At 41.1% G+C, this 21,307-nt stretch overlaps 1 protein-coding gene across 6 annotated transcripts in view; it reads left to right on the top strand.

Annotated features, from left to right (window-relative positions):
* si:ch211-207d6.2 (sickle tail protein homolog) overlaps positions 1-21,307 on the top strand; it is a 62,818-nt gene extending 41,511 nt beyond the window's left edge. For 4 of the 6 annotated variants that reach the window (XM_053227455.1, XM_053227458.1, XM_053227460.1 and 1 more), the window contains 15 exons: positions 4,453-5,108; positions 6,512-6,616; positions 6,732-6,778; positions 7,514-7,671; positions 7,773-7,948; positions 10,528-10,664; positions 11,437-11,584; positions 11,844-12,192; positions 12,917-13,094; positions 13,788-14,035; positions 14,881-15,021; positions 15,559-15,678; positions 16,639-16,698; positions 16,792-18,405; positions 18,827-21,307. In XM_053227455.1, the coding sequence (XP_053083430.1) occupies positions 4,453-5,108; positions 6,512-6,616; positions 6,732-6,778; positions 7,514-7,671; positions 7,773-7,948; positions 10,528-10,664; positions 11,437-11,584; positions 11,844-12,192; positions 12,917-13,094; positions 13,788-14,035; positions 14,881-15,021; positions 15,559-15,678; positions 16,639-16,698; positions 16,792-18,405; positions 18,827-18,964 (4,275 nt within the window). In that variant the 3' untranslated portion in view covers positions 18,965-21,307. The other 2 variants (XM_053227456.1, XM_053227457.1) reach the window with 2 other exon arrangements.

Raw genomic sequence — 21,307 nt, 5'->3', positions numbered from 1 at the left:
AATAACAGTGAGCGTGTGTCTGGCTCTCCGTCTGAAACCATCACACACAAACACTGAGGAATGACACTACACCAGATGCTGATTCGCCAAGAACAAACTGTGTAATGACCAGTTTTAAATGATTAACCAAAAGGGCTTAGAGAATTTTCCAACATGTCCCTGAAAATGTTTTTTATATTACAGGGATGATGTGCCAAATCAGACTCTGATTTTCCTTCCATTATTCCCAAACCTTAACTGGAATTCCTGCAAGAGTGTGTTTGTGAGTTAAACTCACCCCGAGGTCACGCCCTTTGACCTTTGACTAATGAGAGCGCACACAGTGTGATGTGTGGCTCACGCTTGCTACATTCTGATGTTATCAGACCTACCATTAAAGCCGTACTTCACCAGGAACGACAGGAAATACTCTTAGTGAAGCATCTCTGAGTGTTTTATAGACTATAAAGCTTTTTTAAAAACAGATCTCATGATATACGGCATAAATGACACGTTAGCTTTATAGCAATTTGCCTGTTTGTTAGCATATTTACGGCAGGCCTGCTTCACCAAAAGTTACGGTTGACTTTACATGAAAACATAACATTAAAAATCTTACAGCAGAGGTGAAAAATCATAATTTATTAAATGTCTCAGCTCTTAAAGCCTAGTTTTACGTTTTAGTGGTGTGGAAATTAACTTCACAATCAAATATAGAAGACAAAAAAGTAATATTTAGTTGTTTTTAACGTTCTGTTCTAACAACAAAAAAGTCAGATTTTCCTTAAGAACTTTGCTTTCAAGCTAGCAAAGAAAATAAGTGAACATTATATTAACTAGCAAGCAGCTACATCCTTAACATTAATAAACATAGGAACGTTATTAAGCTGTCAAACATATCAGTGCATTTTCGTATATATTTACAGTCCTGTACTAATAAAACACTGAGATGTTATGCTGAGAAGGGACGTCTTGCGAGCTAGCAAGGAAAATAATGTTATGGCTAGCTAGCTAGTAATGTTAACTAACCTAAAAATTAACATAATTCAACCCAAATACATTTATAATGAGTTACTGTGCTGGTTAAGGTCATTAATATGCATTAATTTGTGATTATATTGATTATGACACTACTGGAATGTGCTACATCTGAAACCATGCTAACATGCTTAGTCATGCTAGCTGCATTATGATTAGCATTGGACAAACAAAAGGTCCTCAGCTTTGTCAATACTTAAAATAAAAAACTAGACAAACTCATAGGTTTGTTTGAAACGTTATGTCTGTTAGCAAACCTCAGACAAGTTCAATAAATCATGATGGATAGCTTGTATTATGTGTGAATTTGTGAACCGTGAGAATATGTGACAGTATTTTGATATTTCTTGTCGTCTTGCCCACGTTTTTCCCCTTGGCAGACATCCAGGGATTGTGTTTTGTTCTCCAGAAAAAGTAACATCTTTGTTATTAGCATTATTAGCCATGATTTATATATAGGCATATAGGACTGAAGTCTTCTTTAAGGAGAACATCCGCTTCGTCTTTAGCCGGAATGATGATGAGAACTATGTCTGGTTTAAGAAAAAAATGGCAAAGAGTCATTTGGAAGTTGAAAGATTCGACTCTTGTTGTAGAGCCAAGTCAAATGAAGTGACTCGCTGAAAAGAGACGAAATTCTCATCACTATTAAACGTGTTACAGAAGAATAAATGGCTTGTTGTCATCACTTATCGTCTTTGTGTCATTCCTGCCACGCCCATCACCACCACAGAACAAGACAGCACTACATTTTCAGAGCGAAAGGACAGACGTGTACGTGCTTCGACACGCTTGTTAGCGTCACACACCTGTTCGTTGAGGCTATTAAACGACTTATTGTCTGGTTCTAGCGTTTCAGGGCTGTCTTTCAGCAGTTCAGCTGTGGATTAAATCTCTTTAGGGGGTTGGACCAGGCGTTAAAGGCACAAAGTCAGCTTCAGTCAGGTTCCTGTGTGTCCGAGACAAACTGAAACACTGAATCAGGAGTTTTTCCATGAACTCTACCGCTTCTCCTGCACGCTGACGTGTTAATGATCTCACGGTTTTACAAGCGTCTTTTATGTGTTTCTAGTTCTCATGAGAAACTTGAACCGTTAGTCGAGTGGTTTATGTGCAGCAGAGTTTAAGCACCTGTTGCAACACGCCTTCCCCCGGGGATTATGGGTAATTCTTCTGCATTAGAAGCACTGCACTGACTCGCCCTTCTTTTGTTTTATATGTAATATAATAGATCTTATAAAAGAAAGAAATGCTGTTTGTGACATCCAGTGGGTGGAGCTAGCATAAACTAATTTGCATACAGCTAACCAGCAACAGCACTGTTTAAAAAAAAAAAAAACACAGAAATAGATTTATGTCAATTAAATCCTCAGTAAGGACTTTTTAAAAATGGATTTCCTTTTTCTTACTTTTTTGCATATTATACCAATAAAAGATTCTAGCAGGTTTTCTAATGAGGTTTTTAGTTTCCTGTAAAATCTCTGTGGTGACAGTTATTATTAACAACAAAAGCAATAAATTTTATCCATTAAAATGCAGCTCTAAATGTTTAATTTGTTTTTAAAAAAGCAAACTAAAAGAACAGAGTAAAGAAAGAACCATAAGGAAACAGAGCAAATAAAAATGTAAAAGAAATTCTAAAAAAAAAAAGATAAATCATTCTGAAACTAATAATAAAGTAAGTGAAAAATAAATGAGTGCTAGAGATAAAACGGGGAGTTCAGAAAAAAAAAAACATTTAATGAAAAATTTTAAAATGTTCATAAAATGTCAATGATACAAATAAAAGTAGAGAAAATATAAAAGTAGAGAAAATGAAATCGATTTCATTGTAAAGGTTTATAAAGGGTTATTTGGGATGACTTTTCTGCAGCACTAGCGGGTTTTATTCGCAGGGTTTGTGCTCCGTGACGTCTCCCAGCTCGGTTATTGCAGGAGGATGTTAACCTGAGGACTCCCCGAGGTCTTAAATGCAGCGTTTGTGCTGCGTCACTAACTGCAGTGATGTGATGTGAGGTAGTCTGAGGTCATGTGCATGAACAGACACATTCTGATATCTCTAATGGTGAAGGTGATGAGAGACAGACCGGGTTTTACTCTGAGCTCGGATTGTCCTGCGTCTCGCTCTGCGTCTCGCTCTGCGTCTCGCTCTGCGTCTCGCTCTGCGTCTCGCTCTGCGTCTCGCTCGGCTCCGACAGGTTCGGGCAGAGCCGCTGTTGTGCCGCACTCAGCCCTTTGTTTCCATCTCTATTTTCAGCCGTAATCACAACAACACAGGAGCCGGATTCTATTCTGTTCCTAAACCTGGTTATTAATGTGAATAGGGAGTCGTTCAGACAAGAAACAGTTTCATTCTTTTCATCTTCATTAGAACAAAATGCCTGCGATGAGGACGGGCCGCTTTTCAGACTAAATTCCTCTTTAATTCCACCAAAACTCGGCGCATTGATGCTCGTTGTTTCCCATAGACAAGTTAATCCTCCGGTGTGGAGGTGTGTATCGTCTGCTGCACACACGTGTGTTTCCTGTTGCGTGCAAATCTCTCTCTCCGGTAAACAAATGCAAATGAAGGTAAACACACTTTCAGCCAAGTAACGTCACAATGCGGCGGCTCTCTAAGGCTGTGAAGGAAATGAGCACGAAGTACGAAGTTTAAATGTTTATGTTCCATTTGGTTCACAATAACAAAGTTTAAACTTTTACTGAAGTGAAACAATATTAACAATTTTTTTTTTCATATTTTTTATAAAATGAAGTTTTATTTACAGCACAGAAATAACTGTGAGGATATTTTCACTCTGAAACAAGCAAGGTGAAATAGTAATGTTTAAAATTAATTCACGTGAACAGATGTTGCAGCAGTGGTTTGGTGTATTCTTTTAAGAAATATTGGGGAAAAACTGATTTAGTGTTTAACAGACTGGTGTTATTGCATCATAATATAGAACAGCCAATCATGTTTCAGTATGCAAACACAGGCTTTGTACCACACGTTTACCACAGAAAGGGGGTGGAGCATTCTGTGATGGAGGCATTCTAATTTGCATATTCACATGGATTTGGATTTTTTTGATTGTAATATAAATATAAATGTAGTATCTGTAGAATTGAACCAAAAGATTTTTTTCTATTTCACTTAAAATTATACAACTGTAAGTGGGGCGTTAAGTATTTTATGAGTTCGTTAAAGGGTTAAAAAAATAAAACAGTTATAATGAACTGACTATAAATCTGTGATCATTTCTACAAATTATGAAAAAAATCTATTTATGAAGATAAAAGCCCAGGAGCTATGAACAGGCCAAGATGAACAATCTGAATTTGCTTCTAATCTGGATTTACTATAAACAGTTTGTTTATTATAAAATGTTGGTGTAAAATCTAAAAACATGGGCTGAAATTAAACACAACAAATTTCATTCATCTTCTTCTCAGGTTTCTCGTGAGAGGCTTTACAGCTCCAGACAGCAGCAGGCTGGTGGACAGTCGATGGGTCACACACTTCCTGTGTCCCAAAATCCCATCCAGGGGCTCCAGGGTTCTCTGTCTCCACCGCTGGCTCGTTCCGTTCCCTCGTCACCATCGCGGTTCTCCTACAACTCTCGCACCATGCCAGCCGGCGCCACGCTTCCTCGAGAGCGCGTGTCCAGCACGCCGTGTTCCAGCGCCATCCTGGAGCGGCGGGACGTCAAACCAGACGAGGACGTGGACCCGTACGGGTTTCCCGAGGCACGCCTGAGCATGTCTGACGCCCCCGACGGCTCCGTGTTCCACCATCACTCCCTTTACAGGCAGAAATCTCGCAAGTACAGCGAGAACCAGCATGGCCCGCTGAGCCCGAAAAATCAGAAAACTCCGCCCCCTTCGCCTCAAAGGGTCAACGAGGTCAGGATGATTGACATCCACCCGGGACAGAACCCACACATGATGGTGGAGAGGACGTCGTCCCTGCGGAGATCTTACAGGAAAGAGAGCAACGGGACGCTGGAGGTGGCAGCGAGGGCCAGAGGGAACATGGCGCCCCCCACGTACACAGATTTGCACGGAGAAAGACCGTTCCAGGGGCTCGTTACATCAGCAGATCCTCAGAGGTGAGGCTCGGTTCACATTTCGCTACTTCAAGACCTTGTAAGAAGAGACACTGGTGTTGTGTAAGCATGTTTTATTTGCGCTGTCAACAACTACAGACACAGTTTTGGGTCTTTGTAAGTTTGGAAATGATGAACACGTGAAAACGCAGTTCAGCAGCAGAGCATCATTCAGGTATTTCAACATAGTGACAGAAGATGTGGAAGTTTGCGTTTGTCTTTTTTTCAAGGCTTGAAATGACAGCTAATGTTTTCTTCACCCATCAAACCAAACCACATCGGTGAAAATACAACTCTGCTGTCTCATCGGTACTTCTGAGGAAGAGTTCAGCCAAGAATTAGCCTGAATTCAGTTTAAATGTAGTTTGGTGTCACTCACACCATCATCAGACTCAGATAGGGGGCGTGGCTTAAAGATTCGGGGTGGAGCTATACATCAAAAGTGATTTGGATGATCATTAATGGTCAGACATAATTTAGCTATTCGATTTATTAGTCTAATTTACATAATATTTATGTTTTCAAAGGTGAAATTCCACATTTGAATATTTAGGATCCTATACTTTACTTTTATTTGTCTAAAACAAGTCCATAGAAGAAACACGTGTTCCCCAAATGTTTTGGTCAAATGCCAGTCGTAGCTTGATGTAAGAAAAGTGGCATGTCACTAGGGGGCAGTATCGGCCACCAGAACAGTTTAGCTAGCATGGCCACCGCTAAATAACCAAAAGTCCCTCAAATTACAGCTAGGAAATTAAATAATACATGTGACGAGATGTTAACTCCTGAAAAGCTCTGTGTGAAAAATGTTTGGAGTTCGTCAAAAGAAATCTTTTCTCGTCTGATGGCAGAATGTTGTTATATAAATATTTTAAGTATCTGAAATTCAAATGCACATTTAAACATATTTGACAACCACGCTAGTGTTTACGTAAATGTCGCGTGATCACGTTTAATATGTTCACAATGTCAAGATGTCAAAGTCATGAGCTGCGTAGCAACGTTGAAGAAAAGTCAAACATTGAAGAAAAGCGGCTGTAGCTAAATCTAGTTACGTGTAATTTTAGTTATACAGAGTTTTTTCTTAATCATTTTCCCACACGTGAGGAAAATGTTGGTGTTTTTATCAATTATGCGTCAATTCCACAATCACTGTGTTCATATTGTCTATACGGAAGATACGAGCTACCTAGCTTAAGCATTACACTTAGTCATTAGCTAGCTTATGCTTGTATTTTATGAATCTGTGATGATTTAAGCATGCACATTTAGCGTTTGGGGTAAATTTGGGGTAAATAAATCATTGCTAGCCTTCAGAGCCACAGTGAAGAGGATTATTAGGATCGCGTTGGATTCGCTGTGGTAAATGTTGTTAAATTTTTAACTGCGGTTTACTTTGACTTCAGCAAGCGCATGAAGGCGATGGAGCAGCAGTTAGCCAGCCTCACTGGTCTCGTTCAGCACGCACTTCTCAAAGGGACGAACTCCAGCGGAGGAAAAGAGACAGCAAGGTACACAACAGCATCATGACCAAAAAAATTAGCATTAAATTAATATGTGTGTTTTTTAAAATATGTGCAATTGGTTGTATTGTAAAACTGACCAACAGAACTTCTCTGATTTCAGTGAGAAACTGATCTGCGAGTCTCTCGCTCAAGACACAAACAGTGGCGGTTAGTATATATCCTCTTCATGAGCAACTATATATTAATTACTCATAATTAGTTAATTAAAAAATAATTAGAAGCATGTAAATTTTTTTTCTAAAACATTTTTAATTAACTTTAGCATGGTTAGCTGTTAGCACACTAGTTGATGTTAGGGCCTGAGACGAAAACGGAAATTGTGATTCTCTCTAAGGGGCGTGGCTTGAAGGTCAGATGAGAATGTACGCATGGCATTGAGTCCATATATGGAAATATAGGTGTGCCCTGAGTGGGTGTGTCTTTAAAGTATAAAATAAGAACGTGGGCATGTCCTTGAGTTTGTATATGGAAATGAAGGTGTATCTTGGTTGAACGTGGCTTGAGGACCATATATGAGAATGTGGGCGTGTATCGAAGACCATATGTAAATACATGTGTGTCTTTGAGTCCATATATGGTAGTCCACAAGTAGTAAGAAGGAAACACTGGCATTCACTCGTGTGTATTTTCAGAATTTTAGCCAGCTAGCTAAAATGAAATATAGGGTGGTGTTTGTTTGCTTGTTTGTTTGTTTGTTTTTAATGTTTATGGGGCGTGTCTTTGGGTTGATCAATGTGTACAAGCCACTAATTTGGTCTGAGTGAGTTCACATAGATAGAAACACCAGAGAGACAACTTTGAGGCATTGTTTGTGTGTGTGTGTGTGTGTGTGTGTGTGTGTGTGTGTGTGTGTGTGTGTGTGTATGTGTGTGTGTTGTACAGGAGTCTCCCCCGTGGCTGTGTGTAGGAGTCCCACTCTTCTGTCCGAGCCTCCCGTGTCTCTTTCACTCAGAGACCCACCTCTCGGCATCCTCCTGTCCACCTTCCGCAGAAACGTCTCCAGCCTCCGCCAGCAGCTCCATCAGATCCGACAGACGCAGGTAAGAGCGTCTCCATCACTACAGCTTCAACTGTTCTTGTTTGTTCTGTTTGAGAACCTGTGTGTACAGTGTGTCTGACCGTTGTGGTGCGTCGTATCCAGCTGCAGAACCAGCTGGCGATGAGGACGATGCTGAAGCAGGCGGAGGAGGAACTGACCGTGAGAATGTGTGAGAAGCTGCAGATGCTGGAAGAACCGCTGAAGAAGCAGAGGATGGAGGTGGACGAGGAGAGACACAGATACGAGGTCATGGAGGAGAGCGTGCTGCTCCAGCTGGGGTGAGAAGCTAGCACTAACAACAGCCCACAAATAACCTGTAACTGTTTTAACAAGGCCAGAGGGTTGTGAGTTCACGTCCCAGCTAGAAATATTGTCTGTTTAGTAAGTAACACTCAGTGACACGCTGTTACAGCACAATACTGCGTGACAGAGTGGTGTGATGAAGCAGAGTTACTGTTTTATTCCTCTTGCACCTCAGCAAATTGCCGACAATTACAAATTTTTATTTTTTGAACAAGAAGTGTGACGTCTTTTACGTTTTATCCATGATACATAGTTACACTCAGTGTTGTGGAATATCTACGAAACAAGGTTCCTGTTCTCGCTTTTGTTATCGCAGCAGCAGTCACCTCCTCTCCAACCACCCTGTTTCCTCTCTTGAAGATAATATAATAAAAAAGCATAACGTTACCAAGAAACTGCAAAAATTATATTTATTATATTAAAAAAAAAAAAAGCTTCAACTCCTGTCTCTGTCCTGAAAACTTGAAGTTTTTCTTCTGACTGTTACACTGGAGACTCCTTCCATAAGTGTTAAATAAACATCTCCTTACAGTAACTTCACCATATCAAAGATTACAAATATTTTAATCCCTTTATGTCAAGAGTGTTCAGAGCTCCAGCTGTTGGGTTCCTAACACACACACACACACACACACACACACCACACGGTTTGATTGTGCAACCAGAAGCCGTGTGTGTTTGACAATCAAATAAGTGGGATTTGTCACTCTGCCCCAGAGCTCAGATTCCCCCCGAGGCTTCTCGATCCCAGGCTGAAGGCAAACAGGCATCATTTTCTCACACACGTTATTTTCTCACATCACGCTATGAGAAACTTGTGCGTGTGTGTGTGTGTGTGTGTGTGTGTGTGTGTGTGTGTGTGTGTGTGTGTGGGCGAGCGAGTCATATGGCCTCACAAACAAAACAAATGCATGCAGGACCGAGAGCTTTTCTCTTCACTGATCTGTGACTTCAACAGGAAATGGTTGATGAAGCTTCCACACATTTCAGAAGATTTGATCCGTGCTGCTGTTTGGCTGAAGTACTTGGCAGTTGTTCGTACCTGAAGCGAACCATTCAGTCCTACACACCCAAACCTCGCTCTCTCTCTCACCCAATCGTGTCAAACAGGTTTCTACTCTTTGCCTGTCTCTCACTGCAATAAATCTCCACTTAGCTACTGGAAAACAACAAAACATGAAAGCTCAAGACATATGTTCATAATGTATGAGTTCACGGTGCAAAAACATGGTTTGCAGACCAGCAGAAATCAGGATTTGACTGAATCAGAGCTTTATTTTTATTCTGATTCTCTTTGTGGTGTGTGATATAAAGCCAGGTTAGACCAAGATATAATCATGTAAATTAAATATAAATCTAATTAAGGTACTAAACCTCCTAAAAACACACGTCCCGGATCAATGTTGGTCAAATACGCACTTTAAATTTGAATCTGTAAACGCCTTTTCACTGCTTCTTACACACATTAGACTGCAAGTTGAAATAATACATTTATACAATACAATACAAGAAATAATACATTTTATCAGAAATAAGTAGCACAGGTTATTAGTTTTGTATTTGAAATCCAACGTTTACTTCATCATCGCTCATACTTTAGTCATAGGTTGTGTAGAATATTTTTGTTCTAATGTGTTCGTTTGTGGTTCGTTAGCTAGCTGATGTTAGCTAATTAGAATTTCATCAAAACATGTACAGTACCGTACATCATATATGACAAAAATATCTACAGGAAGTTAATTATCAAGCCCATGTTTCATGTAGGGAAAAGGGCTTAATAAATGTTCTGTAAATGCAATACAACTGCCACTAGGGGGCGACTTACGGCCTGTTTGTCCAGAAGTCGTGTGCGATGTTAACGCAAAATGGTATCATTACAGGTTTGTTTGACTTCTTTTACAGCTAAGAATCAATCTGAAAATTTTATAAATCACTTTTGCAGCAGTTATATTAATGTTGTTTTGCTAGTGGCCTAAAAAGTGGTTAAATTGGCAACACTGCCATCTAGTGGACTGGAATGGAAATGTTCTACCGGATTGCGAGAGACAACAGAATAATTTAATCGAAATATCAGAACAAGAATGAGTGTAATATGTCCTAATGGTGTGTTCTAAAGCAGGAGAACCTGTAAATTACGCTCAGTTTTCTCTCTTTGGATGATTTTCAGCCATTTTAAAGCTGTCGTTTGACGTGTGAACTCAGGTTGCAAAATAATGCATTTATATCCACCTGGTGTTTCAACTCTTAATCAGATTTTTTTGTAAATAAAATAAAAATAAAACGTGTTATTAATGCAACAAGAGGGTAAAACAAGTTTACCAGCATATTATAACCTTTAGAAAACCTGTGGTTGTGCTCATGAGGCAAAAAACTGAGCTCTGCAATAAAAAACTGCAGTAACTTAATCATTTTATATTGCAGTGCTCCTTTACAAAAATACAAAGCAAATCCAGGCCTAATGTATTGCTTTATTTTGCTATTTAGCAGCTTTATTTCATGCGGAACTCCATTATGTGCCTGTTTTTAGTGTTAATCTTCTGCATCATCATTACAGGGAGCTGGAGAAACACGTGGAGCAGCTGAAGAGGAACTCCAGCTCGGCTCAGGCTCAGAGACCTATCACACTGCGGGATGTGGAGGACGGAGCGGTTAATCTGAGGAAGGTCGGGGAGAAGCTCGCCACGCTGAAAGGTAAGCGGCGTCACATGATACAGCAAGTGAAATTGAAAATAATTGTTCTTGTGATTAACGGTTTGAGCTGCAAGGATATCCAGAGGTCAGTCGCATGGAGGAAAGGAGCTGCAGCAAGTTGTGTTTGCACTTAAAACTAAAAATATAAATATATTTTAAAAACATGATATAATAAAGTAGACAATGATGGCTTACTGGTAACTGCTTGAGCATAGCGACCAGCAGGATGTGAGCTTAAATCTCAGGGATAACAGAGAACCACTGTTCAGACCTTCTAACCTTCATATATTTTGTGTAGGAGCTCCATACTTTAACATCAGCTGCTGTTGAGAGTCATCACTCAAAAATATGTCTTTAATATGCAATAAAATATCAGTCTGTGTTCCAGTTATCTAATATTAAATTTAAAAAGCATGTAGTTCGCATCAGTTAAACAGATTGATTAGGATGCACTGAAGGTTCTTTGGTCGAAAATGGTCAGAAACAACACTTTTGGTGGAAAACAGATTAAAAGAGGCCGAGTATTAATCTTAAAGGTTGCCGTGTAAAGTCATGGGTCTGTCAGGAATGTCATTGCTGTTACTACAGACTTAACATGACAGTCATAATTCTCCTTCTGTCAGGTTTGATTTCACAACACGACGTGTAGCTGAGAGCAGAAACAAGTTTGTTCAGTCGGCTTGAATAGTCATGCCCGTGTGTGTGTGTGTGTGTGTGTGTGTGTGTGTGTGTGCGCGTGTGTGTGTGTGTACGCGTGTGTATACGTCATCAGGAGAGTTCCCAGCTCTGCAGTCAAGGATGCACGCGGTGTTGAGGATGGAGGTGGAGGCCGTGCGCTTCCTGAAGGAGGAACCTCAGAAGATGGACAACATGCTGAAGAGGGTCAAAGCCCTGACTGAGACTCTCAGCAGCCTCAGGATGTAGGACACACACACACATCCATCACACACACACACACACACACACACACACACACACACATACATCACACACACATCAGAATCACATCAGAACCTACATTTTATAATAGCAGTTTCATGATGACATGGTAGAGTGTTAAAGTGATGCTTGTTCTACCTTTCCTAGTTATTTTTATTTATTTTATCCATTTACCTTTAAGAGGATGTTTTATCTAGACGTGTGTGTGTGTGTGTGTGTGTGTGTGTGTGTGTTAAGCAGACGTGCTACAGAAGGCTCCCTCCGCACTGACCCGATCTCCGTGAAGCCTGAGTCACCCGATTCCCCCAGACTGACCCGAGACTCGGCCACAACTCCACAGCATTTATCCTCAAACCCCACCCACTTTACTATCACCTCTTCTTCTAACCCCGCCCACTGTGAGCTCGTCTCCGTCTCCTCCTCTCCCATCATGGCGCAGAGATCCTGCAGCTCGGCACTGATCCCAAGTCACAACCGAGATGCCCCCGCCGTGGTCACGGTGACCTCCAGGAGCCGCGAGGAGTCCGGTGATGTCCCTCACGTCCAGGACGAGCCGCCGAGCTGCAGAGAAACCGCTGAGAGAGACGAGGTGAGGAGCGGCGAGTTACTGACTCTCACCCACAGACCGCGCCTCCACCCTCACGTCACTTTAAGCCCCGCCTTTCATTCTTTCTTTGTTTTTCCTTTTGTATTTCTTTCTGTTTTTTCTGTCTGCGTTCTTTCTTTCTTTTTCCTGTTTCTCTTATCTTTATGTCTTTGTTTTGTCTTACTCTTTTAGATTCTTCTTTTTTGTCTTTCTGGCTTTGTCTTTATTTTCATTCTTCCTTTGTGTGCTTTTCTTTATGCTTTGACTTTTTTTTCTTTCTTTGTTTTCATTCTTTGTATTTTTTCATCACCTTTCATCATCGTCGTTGTTTTTCTTTCTCTGCCTGTCTTTTTCTTCCTTCCTCCCCCTTTCTTTCTATCCTTGTTTTTAATCTTGCTTTTTTTCCTTCTCTTTCTTTTCTTTTTACTTTCTTGTCTTTATTTCCTTTCTGGATTTTTCCTCCTTTTTTAATGGTGTTAATGTACAACAGTGTCATGTCAGAAATAGCAGCTCTCTGCAACTGTTTTCCTCTTTGTTGGATTTGAGTGAGACATTTTTTAGAGTTTTGATCATTTTTTAAAATTCAAAACCAAGTAATTTCACAATGTGATGTATTGAAAACTGTGATATTGGGTTGTAGGATTATCGTACTGTCAATGTTTTGGACCTTTCTATCACACACACATGAGAGATTTTGAGGTTTGAGGGTGTGGGTGTGTGCTTGCAGGCAGTGGACAGGAGACAGGCCGAGGAAGAAGCAGACATGGAGCGCATTTTACAGCAGGCTCAAGCCAACCTGATGAAGAATATACCTGACCTGGAGCTGACCAATCAGAAGAGCAAAGCCTCAGATACGACATATATCCCGCCTGATGAAGTGGACACTCCTCATTCCCCACATCCAGGTCTGTCCCACGGCTGGTTTTAATCATATTATGAAATTCCATCGAATGTTAAATAAGCCTTCAGTCTTGATGAAGGGGGTGTGGCCTGTGTGCCAATTAATCTTGCTTAAAGGAGGCGTGGCCAGAGGAAATGATTGTGCCTGTTTGAGTCGAGCATCCAATGATAATGCAGAGGAGGCGAGGCTTAACTTAGCTTAAGTTAAATAAAGAGTTGGTGTGTCTAGTAATTTTTCTTAGACATTAACTGAAATTAGTTTGATTAACTGCTAATTTTGATATAATAATATTTTATGTTGTGGTTAATTGTCTAAGCCAGGACACAAGAACATTCTTTTATGTGAAAAAAATTGCAAAAAGATATATAAATTATAAATGTTATTTTGTTCCAGTATGGCTTGCTGAAGTATTTATTGCAGTATTTTTTTAATATTGCCCAGCTTTTCTTGCACTGCATTGTATTGAAACATCATTGTGAATTGTTGACTGCTTTAAATGTATGTTATACATCGGGTCAGTGATCACGTTTCTACATGCACATCGTATCTCTAATGTTTAGTAAAACGTTGTGTCGCTGAGTGATTATAAGCCTTCGCACCTTTCCAAATGAAACATTTGCACTACCAGCTCGACCATTAACACCTACGTGCACCCAAAAATGTGTGCTTTTGTTTCTGTTTGTGCGTTTCAAAACAGAGGCCACCACTCCAGCTGAACCAGTAGCAGATAAACTGGTCCAAACCAGCTCGGAGTGTGTTCATAAATCTCCTATAGAGAAGCTTCACAGAGCCAGTGTGGACCGAGCAACGCCCAATCAGGATGCAGCAAACAAATCTCCACCCCCTGCCCCGCCCCGCCGACTCCACCTCGCAGCGACGGGACTGACGACTGGACGCTCCGGGGAGGTCATCTACACCACTCGCAAGGACCCTGCCCCACCTCAGGTGTGTGTGTGTGTGTGTGTGTGAGAGACAGAGAGAGAGCGAGAAACCTCTTTTAATCACATTCCCAGACACATTTCTCAGACTAACCCAAGCATGAATGTTGTTTAAGAGATTTAGACTGTCCCTCAGGCACAAATCTGTCATGGGCATTTACGTGTATTCCAAGCATTTCACAAACGGTGAACGAATTTCCAAAAATACATCACACACCCTCATGGGCTACGTCTTAAACCGCAATATAATGTAATATATTCGTATGCAGTTTGGGACATAACCTGAGCAAAAAAGGTACTTAATGCAAGATTTCCTCATACTTAATCTGTCATAAGTAAAACTGTCTGCGCTGAAGTTTGGAACTATTAGTTAAACTGTTTTATCCCACAGCGCTGCTGAATTCTGGATTCTGATTCGTCAGAAGGTGTCATTATTAATTTTCTATAACAGCAGGATCTTTAACAATGTGTGTAAGGAGGCGTTTATGTAACATTTACAGACTTATTCAACTGAAAGATTAGTCATACGTGCATTGTGGGTGCACAAACATTTGCACATTTAAATGTAAGCTTTACTGGTTACAGCACAGCGTTTAGTAGAATATTCACCACAGATCGTGTACTACTTTGGCGCTATTCAGTACAGCGGTTTACTCAACATTGCAAAAAAAAAATATTTAACACACTTTCATTCATATCTTAAGTTTCACATAAGCATAAAGATGCAAGTGGTTTGTTTTTTTTAAAACTTCTGGTGTTTTCGCTATGGCTTTTTGCTTTGAAATGTTAAATTAGCATAAGAGCACGTGAGTGTAACCACCACTGAAGTGTTAAAGTTTGTTTTATCATCAGGAGCGAGAGGAGGAGGAGGCTCTCCAGTCCAAACCCCAGCGAGTTCGTCCAGAGTTGAAACCCAAACCACGCACACTTCCTCCAGTCAATGCACGTGAGGAGGAGGAAGACGATGAAGATAAGATCATAGCAGAACTGCAGGTGAGTAGTTGCATATTCTGCGCACACACAGTCACACCTAGTCAGGTAAACCCTCAGCCTGAGTGCAGGTATGAAGTCAGCATTGGCAAGGTGAAATAAAAACAACCTGTCCAACACACGGATGGGGGGTGGAGGTGTTTTGGAACAAACACACTTGGTTTATGTGAGTCACACCCATGCTGACACCAGCACTCTGTCTTTAGGCATCATCTGAAACCGTTCCAACTCTGCTGTGTGCCATATTTTGGTGTTTAATGACCTCTAGTGGTGAGCTGACTCTAACAATTTCCCTCACAAAGACCTGCCAACTTTACACATTTTGTGTAGGCTCAAAAATACACCGAGTTTTCTTTGACCAGTACAAGGAAACTCTCAGAGGGCCATTGTCTTCTGAATGGCTAGAAATGCTGCCTACTTACGTAGCTGCCTTCCGATTGGACGGTGTGCGGTAAACATATGAAATTACATACAAAAATCAATGCTTTTCAGTTCTGAAAGAACTAATAGTGTGTAATGTTAACACACACTCCACTCCAGGTGTTTGAGAAGTGTCCGGTTAAAGACTTAGAGCCCAGATACATTGTTGACCTGACCACCCACGTGTTCCCAGACCGAGAGCTGGAGCCGGCCTTCTCGCTCTCCTCGTATGACCCAAAGGTAACAGATTCAGTCTAGTGCCCCCTAGCTGTTCGCCGTCATAACGCTGATGCCCCGTATCAACACTCCCTTAACGCCGTTTTAACCAACTTTACTAACACTTAGCCTTGATTTGGCTTTAACTATGCTTGCAGTGCTTCAAGAGATACATTGGTATGCTGCAGTGTCTCTAACCCCACTCTCATACTTACACATCTGCTGCTCGATGGACCAAGGAATGATTTGATGGCATTAAACGTTTGCTGAACTAAAGTGTCTTGAAAGATGCATTTATTCTCTGCTGTCTTTCTCAGTGTCCCAAGTGTCTCTCGTCTCCTTCTTAACTTTTACTTTGTGTGATAGTATAAATTTTAGCAGGTTTCCACCACAGGAACTTCTTCAGGAGCTGTTAAACAAGACAATTTTAGCTCCTTTAAAGAGTTCCTTAAGCATTATTTGGATGGTTGGTTTATGGTTCTAGATTTCCAGAATCCCTGAACTTGAACAAACATTTTCAGAGTTACATCCCTTTCCAGTTCCACAATCCCACCTCAAACCACCTTATGTTAAAGGCTACTCGAAAAACATGAGTTGCACACTCAGTTTGAAGAATCCCGAGGATGATGTGTATAAAATTACATGGGAATGGCATCTAGATCTAAAATTTTGATCATCTAGGTCTTCCTGGAATGCTAAATGAATATGCTAACAAATTTCTTTCCCATTAGGGCCTTCTGCACTTTCTGATGAACAACTGACAGAACACATTTCACCTTTGAATTCATTTAAAACTCATTAATGTCTCATCTCCTCGTCAAACTCATTTCATTTTCAGGCTGCTTGCATGATTTCTACCAAGAATATGTGGATAAAGCTCCTGATCATCGTTTTAATACACACTTGCATCAACGTGTGGCTTTAAAATCTGTTGTTAAATGTAAGATTTTACCCATTTCATTATCTGTCTTTAAAAAATGTTAGAGCACAGCTCTTCATTGCGAAGATGGAAAACACTCTCCTCATGCTTCACCTGGATCTGGGGTAAAATATTTATCTTACTTTGTCAATATTTCTTCCAGTGTATATTTAAGTTGAGTTGCGTTGCATTAAAAATCTCTGTCTGTTTATCATCAGGTCATATATTACATCACTGGCACGGCAAAAACACCCAGCGACAATCCACTCGGAGGATCTGAAGTCCAAAACGAGCCTAGGGAAGGAGTCGTTTCCTCGTCTAAGGTGGCGCATCCGAATTCTCCTGATTTTACCCAACAGCCGAACGTACTAACGCCATCTGACTTGACTTTAGATTCCCCTAAATCAGTAGAAGAAAGCCTGAAAGTGTCAACTGACACTCAGATGATGTATGCAAGTCTTCCAGAATCTCAGAAGGACATCAGCAGTGATGGAGATGAAGCAAAGATTCCAAAAGAGGCATCTGAGAACATCACCAGTAAGCCAGAGAATGAAGAGTTGGTTTCTTCTGAAAATCTCATTCATGCCTCTGAGAAACCATCCAGCAATGGATCCGAGGTCCAGGTGGCTAAATCACTGGTGCGACCAAAAACATTGCTGCTATCAGAAGAAACCAGGTACCAGGAAGACAAGCAGCAGGTGGTAATGAGATCATCTAGGGGTAGAACCGGGTACAGTGAGGAGACGAGCTTGAGCCCTGACCTTCCTGCAGAGGAGGCTCCTCCTCCACCTGACAACATCGCCTTCATGATCACCAAAACCAGAGTGCAGGCTCTGTCCACTGGGGAATACCAGCAGCTGGTGAGCTCCAAGGAACAAGATGTTGAAACCGTTAAAGTAGGAACGGATGAGACTGTGTCCGCCCCAGAGGACGGCGAGTTCAGCAAGAAACCAGTCATCATCGTCTTTGATGAACCCATGGACATCCGACAGGCCTACAAGCGTCTCTCCACCATCTTCGAGTGCGAGGAAGAGCTGGACAGGACACTCTCAAAGGAGCGCATCATCGAGGATACTGAGGAGATCAAAGAAGAAGAGGAGGCCACGGATACGGCTGAAGATCAGGTCAAGCCTGGCAGGAAATCAGAGAGCACTGGTAGTGGTAATCATCTCCAAGTGCCTGGTCAACAGCAGAACCTCAGTGAGTGCTCTTCTGCAGTGGCAGAGGATGCGTCCCAAGTAGACCTCCCCAGTGACGCCAAGCAAGAAGCTAAAAAGAAGTTTAAGTTCAAGTTCCCCAAGAAGCAACTGGCAGCTATTGGCCAGGCTCTTCGTACTGGTACAAAAACAGGCAAAAAGACACTGCAGGTGGTGGTTTATGAGGATGAGGAGGAGCCAGATGGCACGCTGAAGGAAGCAAGAGAAGCCAAGAGATTTGAGATTAAATCAAATATAGACTTTGCCAGTCCTGACGTTTCAGCCAGTGAACCATCTGAATCCCAGACCACCACCCAGCAAAACTCTGCAGGAAGGACTAATGAGATCTGTCAAACTGCATACAAAACCATAGACAGCCTGGAGGAGACCATTAAACAACTAGAAACCACAATCACAAACATGGACCCTGGACTGTCCCCTGACGCCGCCTGTAAAGATCCAAAAGTCAAAAGAGTTGTGGAGAACCAAACGGTGCAGGCCGAAAGCAGTCCTTCAAAGAAACCAGCTCCTCTTGGGCCAAAGCCTCAGAAGCCTCCTCAGAAGAAGAAGTCCAAAGTGCAATGCGTTCCTCGGCCTTCTTCCTCCAGCTCACTTTGCTCCGGCAGCACTAAACAGGTCTCTCCATTCAGCTACTCTCGCCTGACTCTCGGTGCTTTGGGTTTGCCTCTGAGATTCTGTCGTTCTAACCACTGACTTTAATCCAATGTGAATGTGTTTCTTAGGTGCCTGTGGGGTGGATTCACAGCGGGGACCCCTCTTTGTTCAGTCCTGTGTTTGATTTGTTATGATTTGTGGAGTCTTGATGGGTTGCTGTTCTTGTCTTTACCACTTCACTTTTTGACACGGTGATGGTATTTCCTATCCAACTGATTTCCTTTGATCGATCACTTGATTGTGCATGGTGAGAGGTTGGTTTGCTTCAGCATGCTGGCTGTACTTTCCTGGGTCTCTGAAATCCCATAAATTGCTGCTCTCACCTTTCAATTCTCCTTCAGCTCATCCCTGATTTGTTTTCCTTGCGATTTTTTTTTTCCAGACCACCAGTGGTTCCTCTTCTACAACTCGAGTTGCTTCACCCAGATCACGGCAACAAGCAGGAAGTGTGGAAAAACCTCCAAAACCACCAAAGCTCCAGGACTCCCAAAGCCAATTCCGACAGGTAGTTTTACTGTAGAGCTACCTGTACGCAGAACATCCACTTGCAATGCGCTAAAGACACAAATTCCTGATGTCTTGTAAACTTGTGAGTGGTTTTGTTGACTCTCCAGACATTGGTCTACTGTGATGGGCCCAGTACTGCCAAGTTGTTGGGTTTTTGAGCAAGATGCTTAACCTTCTAATTGAGCCATAGAGAGTAAGTCTCTTTGGATAAAAGCATCAGCCAAATAAATAAATGTTATAAAAATTTTTTTTTTTTGAAGTTATATATATGTGTAAACGCGTTACACAATCTCATCGCTTAACACACAAAGGACATCAAAAGAATATCGATGTGTATAGAGAGAGGGGGGATTAGTCACATACTAAAATGTTTAATGAGGCAAAATGCTAGCTTTCTACACCTGTGGCGTGCCAAATTTCCTTTTTTCTTTTTAGAGAATGCAGTTTTTACATATATAACCAGCAAGACTCAAATATTTTTGTTACCATGTTACAACTAGATATTTATACACAGTATACACATTTACACTTTTGTTAATCAACATTCCAGCATTTTTATTCACAGGTGGCAACAAGAGCACCATTGCAGCTTAGAAAGTATATAAATGCTTAACCTGTTTCTAACACTTTAGCCAGTTTTAGTACTAACTCTGGAAACCATCTTTGCATTTGAACCTAACCCTGCTAATCATCCAACAAGTGCTCACTCACGTCTTAGCCACAACGTCTCTGGTGATTTGTAGTGGGTCAAAGATCACATCCTGTCACTCTCAATACTCAACCTCAGCAGTTGATCTGGCTACCATTCCTCATCCCCATCTCTATCCCTATCCCAGTGCTTGCTGTGTCTGGGTCGAATCGAACCCTGCGCTTACACCGACACCAAGTCGGAAGTCATTTAATTTCAACGAGAGTTGCCGATTTTGAGCAACGAGGGGTGGACCAACTGTTGTTGATGTGAAGTGGGCATGGTGAGTGACCTAATAAGGTTTACGCAAGTAAGAAGTGAAGCGAATTTAAGCGAGGAATGGTTCTTTCTTTGCCCCACCTGTGAAATGTTATCCTTGTTATTTGGTTCCACATTTGGTTCCTTCTCACAGTTCCTGTGTTTGATTTTAACAAGAACGTTATTTTGCTAATACTATGGTGACTTGCAGCACGGATGCATTTCATACATAAGCGATTTTCCTTTCTGAATTTTATTTTTAGTGGGAAGATACATGTTCTGTAGCTAGCGCATTACAAATTCTGTTGTTTGTGTGGACATCTTGCTATAGTGGCCTTACCAGTGAAACCATGGCAACCATCAGTATATTTAATATAGGGGAAACTCACTAGCAACCAACGGAAAGCATTTTGAACATCGCAAGGTGAAAAATGGCTGCCAGTGTGAGCATAAGGTTAATCAGACAGCGCTTGAGCTTCAGCCTGACACCACCAGCATCAAAGGAGGACACACCATGAACGTTTTGTCTCTCCAAAATTTTAATTCTCTTTCTCTCTTTGCTTACTTTTTGTTTCTGCAAATCTTTACTTTGTGGGGGGACGTGTACATCTTTTACATGCCATTGACTTGTTCTGTTTAAGTGGGTGTTTGGGATTGTTGTCTTCTGAGCAGTGTTGGTTTTGGCTACTACTGCTTCGATTTAAAGAACTCTTTATAACACACTTGCTAACGGAAAGTTAGTGACTAGCTCTAGTGCTGGTGTTTTTGCGTAGGTTTTCTATTTGAGAGATTAGATTAGATTGACATTTAATGGAGTTCTGTTTTTTTTTTAGAGGTGTGAGAATGACACGGTTGGAATATAACGTGCGAAATGTATTTTTTCTGAAAATGAAAACTATGACATTGTCTTTATCCTTATCATAGAAAGCTGCGAAAGCCTAAAGAAGTGATCTGTGTTTAATCAGTGTTTTGATTTTGGGGTTCAGCACACTGCCAGTTTTAGCTAACATTATTCTTTCAAGTTCGAGTTTTTCAGTTACAACACCAAAGTTATGTTCATTAAGACTTACCTTCTGTTAGAATCCACCTGTAGAGAAAGAGTGTGTGTGATTGTTTAAATATCATATTACTAAAATATCCTTAGTAGTTTAGATAATATTTTTGTGCCACTAATAGTGTGTTAAACTACATACACAAGTGATGTGTTCAATAATAAAAGAAAGCTGTTTTCACTTACCTGGCCAAAGTTCTCTGCTATGCATGCCTTCTAGGTATTTCATCGTAAAGACTCTCGTTTGCACAAAAATAATGCTGTAAATATGTTCTCTGGTTTTGTAAAACGTGTACAAAGGCTGTGTGGAGGAATGCTCATATAAAGGTGTCTATGCAATAAAGGACTGTCGCTTAGCA

This window comes from Pangasianodon hypophthalmus, chromosome 21 (assembly GCF_027358585.1).
Source record: "Pangasianodon hypophthalmus isolate fPanHyp1 chromosome 21, fPanHyp1.pri, whole genome shotgun sequence".
Lineage (NCBI taxonomy): Eukaryota > Metazoa > Chordata > Actinopteri > Siluriformes > Pangasiidae > Pangasianodon > Pangasianodon hypophthalmus.
This window is presented reverse-complemented; position numbering and strand designations above follow the sequence as displayed.